The sequence below is a fragment of the Anomaloglossus baeobatrachus genome, chromosome 10, assembly GCF_048569485.1.
Source record: "Anomaloglossus baeobatrachus isolate aAnoBae1 chromosome 10, aAnoBae1.hap1, whole genome shotgun sequence".
Classification (NCBI taxonomy): domain Eukaryota; kingdom Metazoa; phylum Chordata; class Amphibia; order Anura; family Aromobatidae; genus Anomaloglossus; species Anomaloglossus baeobatrachus.
In genome coordinates this window covers 67,719,487-67,733,206 of record NC_134362.1, presented here as the reverse complement: position 1 = coordinate 67,733,206, position 13,720 = coordinate 67,719,487, and the positions used below count along the sequence as shown (strand labels likewise).

General features: G+C 43.0%; 1 protein-coding gene across 1 annotated transcript in view; it reads left to right on the top strand.

Annotated features, from left to right (window-relative positions):
- ANO9 (anoctamin 9) overlaps nt 1-13,720 on the top strand; it is a 121,018-nt gene that overhangs the window by 69,824 nt on the left and 37,474 nt on the right. Inside the window, exons 7-9 of the mRNA XM_075325398.1 lie at nt 3,586-3,671; nt 5,969-6,103; nt 6,989-7,085. Of these exons, the coding sequence (XP_075181513.1) occupies nt 3,586-3,671; nt 5,969-6,103; nt 6,989-7,085 (318 nt within the window). The remainder of the gene's footprint in view (nt 1-3,585; nt 3,672-5,968; nt 6,104-6,988; nt 7,086-13,720) is intronic.

The window sequence follows — 13,720 nt, the reverse complement described above, 5'->3', positions numbered from 1 at the left end:
ACACTGCTAAATAAAGTTAAAACATTCAAACACTATTAAAAAAAGGGAAAAAATGATATCATATATCATGATTAAAATCATACACAAAATAGCTGATTTTATTAAAATGATAAATGTGTGTTAATATTTGTGGATAAAATAACGTTAAATTATTGATTTTCATAAATTTAATTGTCAGACTATGTGTGTGTGTAAAGGGACATATCATGCCCTTAATATAATGTCAAAAATGCATGCATTTAATTTGTCAACAAAGCATATTAAACGCTAGTATTTTGATTTTGGTTGCGTTTTGCAACTTCTCATTGACTCTGTTAGCAAAACGCAGCCAAAATGGCAAAAACAATTGACATGTTGCTTCTTTAAACGCAGAGTTTTTGACAAAATTTCTGCATCCAAAACGCAGCGTTTTAAACAGCATTGTGCGCACAAGAAATCCCAATTTTCCATTGACTTTGCTGGAGAATCAAAACGCATGTATTTTGGCATTAAAATGCTGCAGTTGAAAACGCTGCGGAAACGCATGAAAAAACGCAAAGTGCGCACATAACCTAAGACCAGTTTCACAAATCCATAAATCATAGACAGTACTCAGATCTGGCCTGATCTCCAGATCTCCTGTTCTGAGCTCACCATTTCATATACTGCATGTCTGAGGCAGTTAACTAAGGTCAGGACTCAGGAGACCAAAAAGTCAGGCCGGGTTTTCCAAACCAATCATGGTCTATAACATGGACGTAAAAAATTCTGTATTGCGCAAGCATAAGCGGTATACACAGCCGCCTGCAGGGATGACTAAGTGCACAAATTTGCAGATGACACCTTCGTGTTAGAGAATATTAATGTATTCTATGGCGGCTGCAAGTGGCCATAGCTGATAGCCACATACCACAGCTGCACCTTACAGAAAATGTGCGATTCAAAAAAATAAACAATTACTGATTCATGCTGATCTTAGTGATACTGGTCGTTCAGACTCAATGGTTTTTATATAGATCCAAATAATTTTGACTTTTGAAGCAATATGCAATACTTCTATGCTGAATGATGGTTCTACATGGCAACTGATATGTAAAATTGGCTCATTGAGAAGAACATTGGATATGGATGAGTAAAAATCTGAGGAGTAATTAAATATTGTTCAGATTACAGCTTTTGCACACGTACTGAGCATCCGTGTGAAAAAGATTGCAGCATGCACTATTCTCTTCTGTGTATTGTATGCAGATCATCTATGTATCATTGGCGTTTTATGGATACATTGCTGTTATTAGCAAAGGGAACTGAATTTGATCATGTACATTTTAAAATGTTGATGTATAAAACAGATGGCAATGTGGATGAAAATTGTCAGAGTTTTCTGGATGAAACTTGTAGAATGTTTCAGCTCCTCTGACCTTGGCCTAAGGGGTACTTTGCACGCTGCGACATCGCAGGTCGATGCTGCGATGCCGAGCGCGATAGTACCCGCCCCCGTCGCAGCAGCGATATCCTTGTGATAGCTGCCGTAGCGAACATTATCGCTACGGCAGCTTCACATGGACTCACCTGTCGTGCAACGTCGCTCTGGCCAGCAAACCGCCTCCTTGTTAAGGGGGCGGGTCGTGCGGCGTCATAGCGACGTCACACGCCAGGCGGCCAATCGGAGCGGAGGGGCGGAGATGAGTGGGATGTAAACATCCCGCCCATCTCCTTCCTTCCGCATATTCAACGGAAGCCGCAGTGACGCCGGTAGGAGATGTTCCTCGCTCCTGCGGCTTCACACACAGCGATGTGTGCTGCCACAGGAGCGAGGAACAACATCGGACCGTCGCGTCAGCGTAATTATGGATTACGCCGACGCTGCAGCGATGATACGATTACGACGCTTTTGCACTCGTTAATCGTATCATCAAGCCTTTACACACTACGATGTTGCATGCGATGCCGGAAGTGCGTCACTTTTAATTTGACCCCACCGACATCGCAGCTGCGATGTCGTAGTGTGCAAAGTACCCCTAAGGGCAGGGTCACATGAGCATATAAGTGGGGCGAGTGCTATCCTTTTTTATCAGATAGCACTCGAACCAATGATAATTGATGGGGCAATGCTGATGACCAATTTGTTTCACTGACAGAATCTATGTGTGAAAACAAATTGCAGCAATGTGTGATTTTACTCTGAAATCAGAAGACACACTCATTTAAATATATAGGTGCGTGGGACTCATCAGACTGAATCGAATGATATCCAAGAGCAGTTTCCGCAGACTTACGCAATGAAGAATATGGAGACATTTTTTGTTTTCCATCTTCTTTTCACAGTCTTCTTGATTCTCTCATTCAAAAGGATCAGATCACACTAAGCTAACACTGATCAAACTCTAATCAGAGTTTTGATCAGAATGTCATTATCATAATCAACCCGATTCCCTCGCATTGTAGAATCTACAGTCGTGTGCCCCTGCCCTAAAGCTGTGTAGTTGGGGCTTTATATGACCTACAAGCTCACATTACTTTCTTTTAAGTGCGTGCTTGCATGAGGCTTTCTAATGGGAGGGATTAGTCACAGATTGCAGTAGGTCCATTAAAGGATCATTCTCCTCAAAGAACAGGTTGACTAATAATAAGTAGGGGCTCATAACCATTACAGATATTTATTCAATTTGTTTGGAATGTCAAGCTGACAATAAGATCTTTTACTCTCATTGGTGTATCTAAATTGTATAAACCTGGACAGCTTTTAGATTTAAGGATTGAAGTAGTGTTTCTATGCTTTGCCTGCAAGCTCCGCTCAATCCAGGGAGATCAGTCCTGGGCAAACATTTTATGCATGTGTAGAGTGGCATGTGTAGAGTGGCGCAAGATGGTAGTTGAGGGCAAGGGATTGACTCCAAAAGCCCCGGCATGCTACATGAAATACCTGGTCCTGGTTGGGTGTGTGGACTTTCGTTGTGTGGCCTGAGAACCCAAAAATGCCGCATACTGTCGCTGGTGCCGGCTGGCCAGAACCGGATCACAACAGACCAACAGAAAGTGGAAGGAGAATAAAAATAGGGCACTCACATTCCCTAAAAATATTGCATTATTACTCACATTAAAAGTCTAGGCAAGGCAGGAGATTGGGCTAACGGACTACAGCTGTTTTGCATGACTAGCACACTTCTACTGGTTTGTGAACCCCGACTTGGTCCCAACCTCAATAGAAGTCAGTAATTGGGCAGTTCGCGACTCCATCCACATGCTGCCTGCCATAAGCATAACACTTCCAGGGGAGGGTGGGCAGAGTTTTATATATTATGGGTTTTTTTTGTGTGTACGCACTACATCTGATCACGCTAATTTTACCCCAAATGCAAGTGGCTCGCACTGGGCTGAGCATCACTCATACCCAAGCACAGCGCTGCCCACTTGAGTCGTTTGCACTTGTAACTCACTCGAACTTTGTTTTTTTTGTAGTCCGTTCCCGAACCTTGAACCACAGGTTCACTCATCTCTTCAAGTAACTATTACAACAGACATGTTAGGAGTATAACATAACCAGTCCTCTTTAACTTTCCTTGGTATTAAAGTATCATGTATCATTTATTTTTCTCTATTTTACAGCTAGAAGACACAACTGGTAAAAATCTAAAGGAAAAATGGGCAAGATGGCGGGATGTCATATACAAGCAACCAGTGCCACAGATCAGGTGACTGAGAGCGTTTTGTATTATCTTCACATGATCACTGCATTCTGCAAAACATCAATACTAATTGCAATATATAATATATGAGAAATACACTGCTTGCCTCATTCTCAGTATGTACAGGAAGTAAACTCCAAAATGTCTCCCTAGTGCGCCAAGCACCCCAATATATAGTACTGCACAAAAGTTTACGGCAGGCGTAAAAAAATGTTGCAAAGTAAGAGTGTTTCCGAAAACAAAAGTGTTAATAGTTTATTTCTGTCAATTAACAAAATGCCTTGTGAAGAAACAAGTAAGTCGAATTAATATATGCTTCAAAACTGCATCAGTTTTCTACATACACTTATACAAAAAGTTTGGCGGAACTAAGCAGAGAGGTTGTTCCAAACATCCAACAAAACTAACCACTAGTGATGAGCGAGCGTGCTCGGCACTATTCAATACTTGATCGACAACTGGGGTGCTCAGGTACGCTCAATACTCAGTCGAGCGCCATGATCGCGTCCCTGCCCCACATATTTTGCGGCTGTTATACAGTCCCTAGGGGACTTTATGGATCAGCAGTCTGATCGCTTGTGCATTTCTTTTTATCAGAGCTTCACAGCTCTGATCAGCAGAAATGCTGCATTCCTGTTAGTGCCGACGCTCTATCAGCTCTAACAGGAAATGATAGTGACGGGGGTCATCACATGACCCGATGCTACCATGGCAACCATCGGCTCTCCGTGATCGCCATTTAAATCGCTCTTTCACATTTTGACAGCGCAATCTAAGGGGTTAACAGGTGCGGCCTCATATGTCTGCTGTTCAAATCAGCAGGCATGTGCAGAGATTACTGCCGGCTCACGGCGGGAGCTGGCGGTGATTACCCCAACATGACGAAGGACGTAGAGTTACGTCCTTGGTCGTAAAGGAGTTAAAAAAAAAAAACATGGGGTCCGCCTTATTTTGGATAACCAGCCAAGATAAAGCATACAACTGGGGTCTAACATGATGAGGCTGGGAAGGCCCATGGTTATTTGGCACTTTCAAGCCTAAAAATAGCAACCCGCAGCAGCCCCAAAATTGGTGCATCACATTAGATGCGCAATTCGGCTCTTCTCGATTGCCCTGATGCGGTGGCAATCGGGGTAATAGTTTTGGGGATTGTTGTCAGCTGTGTAATGTCAGCAGGCATCAAGCCCAGGGGTTAGTACTGGAGAGATGTCTATTAGACACTACCATAACTAACCCAGTAATAAAAAAAAACACACACACACAAAGGAAATACTAGTTTATTTGAATAAAGACTCCCCAACACTCCCTCATTCACCAACTTATTAACAATAATGTTTCCGTGAAGTTCAATCATAGTCCACTTAGAAAATGTGCCAAAATTGTGGCAAATTGTGCGTTTTTTTCTGCTGTGTCAGAGATGCATCCAGACATCTTCCCTATGGCCATTGCCATTCCATTTGAGTGCTGTTGCCATCCATTTCCGTGATTTCCCTGCCCTTCCAGTCCTTCTGGGTGGGTCTCCTGGAGAAATGCTCAAATTTACCATTGACTTCTATTGTACTCGTTACTCAAGCCCATCCGAGCATTCGACCTGCTCGATTCGAGGACTTAGCACTTGATCATTTTAGTGCTCACTCATTACTAACCACACATATGAGGATGTAGGATAGTACAAATCATTCCAATTATTTATGTAATGTCAGACAGACTTGATGTTGAGGTCAGAGCTTTGTGGGCCATATCATCACTTCCAGGATTCCTTGTTCTTCTTTCCGCTGAAATTAGTTATTTATTGCATTGGCTGTATGTTGGCTGTAAATTTGGAGCCAATCACAAGAGTTCTGATGCAGAAGTGGAACATGTGTTTATTTTTATTTTAAATGAGGGAATACAGAATTTTAAGAAAGAGTTGTTCAAATAGTGGATAACACTTTTTAAAGAGGCACAGGGATACCTGTGATACACAGAATATCACCATTCACACTTTGTTTGCCGATGCATGGTACCTCTATTTGGCACCATATTATGGATATATTTTGTAATACAAGATCTATTTTTTCCTTTTTGATTTACTATGGATATACATTTTTCTAACCATACAAGTTGGACACATACACTTTTATGATCACCGTATGACTGTATAATTGCATACAGCTGCTATATAGCAATGTGCATCATGACTCTTGCCATAATTTCTCAAAAACACGGTACACGTGAACACGTATCATATACAAGATTACTTGGTTTTCACTGTCTTTAGTTCTCATGCCATGTTGATTACTATAGAAACTGTTCTTTTGCAGAGAGTATTTTGGAGAGAAGGTGGCTCTATATTTTGCATGGCTTGGGTGGTATACCCTCATGCTGGGTCCCGCAGCTCTAGTCGGACTAGCGGTCTTTTTTTATGGGTTTGTGCATTTCAATTCCAGCAAAATCAGGTAAGGCTCACTAACATTTCTTTTATATTTGTGTAAATCTATAGTCTTAGCAATGTCTGAAAAGGCATGGATGTTTTTCATTAAAATTATATTTAGGAGATGGATAAAATAAAAGGGTTCTTGCTTCTGTAGTAGGAAGCATGATTACCTTAATTCCTCTACTTTAGCATTCAATACTTTTCAGTAAGGTTTTTTCTTTTACTACTACAGCAGTACCCGTATTATATGATGTAATGGGTCACTCAGCATTTGCTTTACTGCTCGCATTTTATAGACCACCTGTGATCTTTATAAAAACATTCACTACCAAGAGCAGCTCTCGATGTGGAGGATCCCACACTTCCACACATTACGCCACTTGTACTTGCCTTCAATGGTAACTGTGTAATGTGCAGTTCCTCCTGTGATAGAGACTATATCTTATTTTAGGAGGCAGGTGGTGGTGGCAGGTTCCTTTAAAATGAATTTGGACAGCACCCTGGAGTGTATAGTTAAGATTCAGTTTTTAATCTTGTGATGGACAATCCATTGGCACACCACTGGTCCATCCTTTCAAGGATTTGACAACCTCTGTAATGATGTCTGCTCCGGCCAGACGTCTCTGTTATTAAGATGTCTTTAGGACCTGTCAGACATCTTCACGGAGCAATAATAACATAACATGAGATCACTGCTTCACACTTACCAATAAGATATCAAACACCTGGACATTTACTATGGTGTCTTGATCTCGCTTGGTCCTGGCTGGCTTAAGTCTTTTGGTACCAGGCATCTATTGTTAGTTTTTACTCAATATCACCTAGACTGAACATATCTTAATCTAATGGATACTTGCAAAGTGATCTATATTGTGCAGTAATCCCATCTTACTCTTATTGCCTTTAGTCAAGAGATTTGCTCTGCGAACACAACATTGATGTGTCCTCTCTGTGATCAGAATTGTCCATACTGGCCATTATCCGACACTTGTACATACGCAAAGGTAAGAGCTGTACATTCAATGCTCGGAAATGCTCCATACATCCACGTATGCCATACATCTTATATACGCGTGTGCATATATGTGTGTATATATATATATATATATATATATATATATATACAGTGCCTACAAGTAGTATTCAACCCCCTGCAGATTTAGCTGGTTTGATAAGATGCAAATAAGTTAGAGCCTGCAAACTTCAAACAAGAGCAGGATTTATTAACAGATGCATAAATCTTACAAACCAACACGTTATGTTGCTCAGTTAAATTTTAATACATTTTCTACATAAAAGTGTGGGTCAATTATTATTCAACCCCTAGGTTTAATATTTTGTGGAATAACCCTTGTTTGCAATTACAGCTAATAATCGTCTTTTATAAGACCTGATCAGGCCGGCACAGGTCTCTGGAGTTATCTTGGCCCACTCCTCCATGCAGATCTTCTCCAAGTTATCTAGGTTCTTTGGGTGTCTCATGTGGACTTTAATCTTGAGCTCCTTCCACAAGTTTTCAATTGGGTTAAGGTCAGGAGACTGACTAGGCCACTGCAACACCTTGATTTTTTCCCTCTTGAACCAGGCCTTGGTTTTCTTGGCTGTGTGCTTTGAGTCGTTGTCTTGTTGGAAGATGACATGACGACCCATCTTAAGATCCTTGATGGAGGAGCGGAGGTTCTTGGCCAAAATCTCCAGGTAGGCCGTGCTATCCATCTTCCCATGGATGCGGACCAGATGGCCAGGCCCCTTGGCTGAGAAACAGCCCCACAGCATGATGCTGCCACCACCATGCTTGACTGTAGGGATGGTATTCTTGGGGTCGTATGCAGTGCCATCCAGTCTCCAAACGTCACATGTGTGGTTGGCACCAAAGATCTCGATCTTGGTCTCATCAGACCAGAGAACCTTGAACCAGTCTGTCTCAGAGTCCTCCAAGTGATCATGAGCAAACTGTAGATGAGCCTTGACATGATGCTTTGAAAGTAAAGGTACCTTACGGGCTCGTCTGGAACGGAGACCATTGCGGTGGAGTACGTTACTTATGGTATTGACTGAAACCAATGTCCCCACTGCCATGAGATCTTCCTGGAGCTCCTTCCTTGTTGTCCTTGGGTTAGCCTTGACTCTTCGGACAAGCCTGGCCTCGGCACGGGTGGAAACTTTCAAAGGCTGTCCAGGCCGTGGAAGGCTAACAGTAGTTCCATAAGCCTTCCACTTCCGGATGATGCTCCCAACAGTGGAGACAGGTAGGCCCAACTCCTTGGAAAGGGTTTTGTACCCCTTGCCAGCCTTGTGACCCTCCACGATCTTGTCTCTGATGGCCTTGGAATGCTCCTTTGTCTTTCCCATGTTGACCAAGTATGAGTGCTGTTCACAAGTTTGGGGAGGGTCTTAATTAGTCAGAAAAGGCTGGAAAAAGAGATAATTAATCCAAACATGTGAAGCTCATTGTTCTTTGTGCCTGAAATACTTCTTAATACTTTAGGGGAACCAAACAGAATTCTTGTGGTTTGAGGGGTTGAATAATAAATGACCCTCTGAATAAACATTTCACAATTTAAAAAAAAATAAAAAAAGAAATAACATTCTTTTTTGCTGCAGTGCATTTCACACTTCCAGGCTGATCTACAGTCCAAATGTCACAATGCCAAGTTAATTCCGAATGTGTAAACCTGCTAAATCTGCAAGGGGTTGAATACTACTTGTAGGCACTGTATATACACATATACATATTAGTTACGCATTATTCCTAATAAGATGTTTTAAAGCGAATACAACACAAGTGTGATGATTGATAGTCTTTTTGCTAACACAGCTCCAGTAAAGTCTGGTTCATTACTAGGGATGATTGAATACCTCAAATATTCGGCTTCGCGAATATTTGTCGCCTAGGTCGCCGCTATTTGACTATTCGTGAATATTCGATGTGCAATGTAAGTCTATGAGAAATCCGAATAACAACTCTTCAGAACTATTTGGGCTTCCCATAGACTTACATTGCGAATCGAATATTCGCATAGCGGCGACCTATTCGTCGAATATTACGTATAACTTGCTGATACAAAAAAGGGTTCCGTAATTGAACTAACAATTGATGGCATTTCCCTAGAATATTTTACTACAATGTAATAAGTGAAAATCAATCTACCATACTAGAACATATGCCAACAAGGAGGATGAGAGGACGGTGATATTCCACTTTTAGATTTCTCCAGATACTACTTTATGCTTGTCTGTGCACTGAGTATAGTGTATCTCAGCCCCACAGAAGTGAAATATGAGGAATAGTATAAATTGTGTGTCTGGTATTACACCACAGCTCCATTCATGAAGACGATTTTCACATCATGTGCGCTATTCATACATATCCACAGAAGAATTGGGCTCCCAGTTTGCCATTTGAAGGGGTTGTGTCATCTAGTATTGTAGAGCACACTGCTCCCCTACCTCCTGGTTTCTTGATTTACAGGCAGCAATGTCCTCCTGCTTGGTAGACAATTATGACCAGCGCCATTATCGTACCACTGACTTGACCTGAATTGTGCGCTCTCAGATGCTGCTTAGTCTCTGCAACATCGGAAAAGTACAATTGCACTGAAGCTGGTCGAGAGCTAATCGTGCGCTCCAGCTAACTTCAGAGAGGTGCTTACAAGTTCTAATAAAAAGAGCTTGTTAGCACTGTGGATGTGTGACCGCTGCAGTAGTGGTGTCCGGTAACCTAGGGAATGGGCAGAAAGCAATGCAATTTAAAAAATAAAAAATTCCTTGCTTCAGTGATTTTTAATAACAAGAAAATTTTAATAGCTTGTTCTTACAAACAACTTAAGCAAGCATTGTTGACCTTAGGGAGATCAACATATCCACTGCGGAGACACCATCACGTGTTTCTCAACGCAGTGATTCTAGAGCAAAGCCCCCTGGGAAGTATGCAAATACTTTGCTCTAGAATCACTGCGTTGAGAAACACGTGATGGTGTCTCCGCAGTGGATATGTTGATCTCCCTAAGGTCAACAATGCTTGCTTAAGTAGTCTTTTACTAGGCATTGCCCCCACTAGCCAGATTCCTACTCCACACTGATGAGGGGCAAATACCCCAAAACGGCTGTCTGTGGATGGATACCATGTTTGGTATAGGTGGCCTCCTTGACTGGAGACTGCCGTTCCCGTGGTTGTTCCTTCCCGGTGAAAGACCTGGCTAGTTTCTTGCCAGCGTTGAGAAACATGTGATGGTGTCTCCGCGGCTTTCTCATTTGCATACTTCCCAGGGGGCTTTGCTCTAGAATCACTGCGTTGAGAAACACGTGATGGTGTCTCCGCAGTGGATATGTTGATCTCCCTAAGGTCAACAATGCTTGCTTAAGTAGTCTTTTACTAGGCATTGCCCCCACTAGCCAGATTCCTACTCCACACTGATGAGGGGCAAATACCCCGAAACGGCTGTCTGTGGATGGATACCATGTTTGGTATAGGTGGCCTCCTTGACTGGAGACTGCCCTTCCCGTGGTTGTTCCTTCCCGGTGAAAGACCTGGCTAGTTTCTTGCCAGCGTTGAGAAACATGTGATGGTGTCTCCGCGGCTTTCTCATTTGTTCTTACAAACACGCTGCAATGAGAATAATCCTTTAATAGAGGGAGCAATCCCTGCTGACTGCAATAAACAGGTGGCTGCACTTAGCTGTCTTCATCTCATATGTTGTAAGCTTATGAGCACAGCCCTCACTCTTCCTGCTATCTGTTGATTTATGTTACTCTGTTATGTCTTTATTGTCTGCACAAATACACTCTGAAATATAAAGGGCAGCTGAATATGTTGGCAGTGTAGAAATAACGCTTATTATTATTATCATTATTGATACCTATTAAAATTAAAGGGGTATTCCCATCTCGAAGATCCTATCCCAATATGTAGTATGTATAATAATAATAATAATATTAGCAAATACCTCCAATTAGATATGTAGTATAGTTCTCCTGATTAGCTATGTCTCTTACCTCATGTGCAGGGCCTTGCAGCGTTGGTATTCATGGTTACGACCACTCGTATAGTGACAGTTAATTAGTTAGGTATTCATGGTTATGGCCAAGAGCAACTAAGTTACTGTAATGTCCTGCAAATGAGGTTTGACCTCCTTCACACGTCTATGTCTCCAGTACGTTTCCACACGTGCAGCAGACAAGTTCACACGCAAATGCATTAAAATATGTGTTAATTTTCACACCTCTGTGTTTGCACACCATGCATCCACGTGATCCACACAGACATGTTGTTTATAGCGTCAGCATGAATGATAAGGGCCAATAGAAGTCTATGGGTCTATGAAAAATACAAATAGCACCCCTCTATTTTTGATAACCAGCAAAGGTAAAGCAGACAGCTGTGAGCTGATATTATCAGGCTGGGAAGGTTCATAGTTATTGGGTCCTTTCCAGCCTAAAAATAACAGCCCACAGCTGTCCCAGAAGTGGCACATCACCTATTTTGGAGCTTCGCCTTGACTTTTCCCGATTACCCTGTATCCAGGGCGACCCTAAGGACTACCCTGTGGCTAACTTTGACAAAAAGACAAACTGTGGCACTAAGTACCATGAGGTTGGCATAGTCAAAAACCTATTACACCCTGTTATAATAGGGCAGGATTTTGCCTTGATTGGTGACATCTGGAAGAAAAGAGAATTGCCGAGTTACTCGGACAACAACCAGATCACCTCTAAAGAAACCCTGTCGCTGCCTGAATCTGAATCTACAAAAATGCTAGTGCATGCTCTCATAATCTCCCGCCTCGACTACTGCAACATCCTCCTATGTGGTCTCCCTGCTAACACGCTCGCCCCTCTTCAGTCCATCCTTAATGCTGCTGCCCGACTGATCCACCTCTCGCCTCACTACCACCCCGCTTCTCCTCTCTGCATGTCCCTTCACTGGCTCCCAATCTTCCATCGTATCCAATTCAAACTACTAATACTGACTTACAAAGCCGTCCACAAATTGTCTCCTCCATATATCTCTGAACTAATATCTCGCTACACTCCAAAACGTAATCTCCGGTCCTCCCAAGATCTCCTTCTCTCCTCCTCTCTCATTCGCTCCTCATGCAATCGCCTCCAAGACTTTTCCCGAACATCCCCAGTCTTCTGGAACTCTCTGCCTCAACACGTCAGACTATCTACTACACTTGCAAACTTCAAACGGAATCTAAAGACTCATCTGTTCAGAAATGCCTATAACCTTCAATGACATCACTGCTTCACCACCGTGCGGAGCTGCCACCCCACCACCGTGCAGAGCTGCCACCCCACCACCGTGCGGAGCTGCCGCCCCACCACCGTGCGGAGCTGCCGCCCCACCACCGTGCGGAGCTGCCGCCCCACCACCGTGCGGAGCTGCCGCCCCACCACCGTGCGGAGCTGCCGCCCCACCACCGTGCGGAGCTGCCGCCCCACCACCGTGCGGAGCTGCCGCCCCATCTACACCCCACCTACTGTCTCCTCCCCATAATCCTATAGAATGTAAGCCCGCAAGGGCAGGGCCCTCTTCCCTCTGTACTAGTCTGTCTACTGTAACTTGTATATGTATTTTGTATGTAACCCCCTTCTCATGTACAGCACCATGGAACTAATGGTGCTTTATAAATAAATAATAATAATAATAATAATGGGTTTCCCTTTTGTGTGTTGGTTGGCGATAAAGCTGAATGTCCAGGGGAAACTTTGGAACCGATCAACTCAGGGACCTAACTCTAAAAGAGGAGTTTGTAACAGTTTTAAACAGGGTTGCTCAAGAGCTGGGGGCTGACACAAGGTACCCATTTTTTGCCATAAATAGGGAATTATTATATTGTGTCAGCAAGAAAAGAGATGATGATGTAGAGCAGTTGTTGCTACTAGGGCCCTACAGACATAGGGTGTCAGACATGGTGCATACTCATGTCTTAGGTGGTTATCTGAAGATTGACAAAACCCAGGAATAGATTCTCCAAAGGCTCTACTAACCTAGATGTCACCAAGGGATTGTGAATTATTGCAGGGCCTGTCCCACTTGCTAGCTAACTATCATTGCAGTCCAATTTGATCGCATATTTATGGATTTAGTGGGACCCCTTGTTAAATCCACCAGACAGCATCAATCTATTTAGGTGGTCCTGGACTATGCAACTCTGTACCCAGAGGTGGTACCACCAAGAAACTCTTCTGCAAAATACATAGCTCGAGAGTTTGTCCATAGTATCTCCTTGGAAAGCCCGTTTGAAAGACGATAACAGATACAAGGTCATGAGAGAATTATGCAAGATACTATAGATCTCGCAGGTAAGGACCTCAGTGTCTGACCCACAGACAGATGTCTTGTGGAAAGTTTCAACAAAAACTTGAAGGCCAGGCCAAGTTGAAGAACGCGATAGAAAAGGACAGCTGGGACTGTCTCCTACCCTAACTGTTGTTCTCCATTAGGGAAGTTCAACAAGCCTCCACAGGCTTCTCCCCATTTGAACTGCTTTACGGCCGACATTCTTGTGGGCTTCTGCATTTGGCAAATGAGTCCTAGGAAGCTGAGACCACACCCTAGATAGAGCATGTGGCCTAGATGCAAAGAGAGGATTGAGAAGTGAAGGCTATTGTAACAAGGCACAGGAGAAACAGT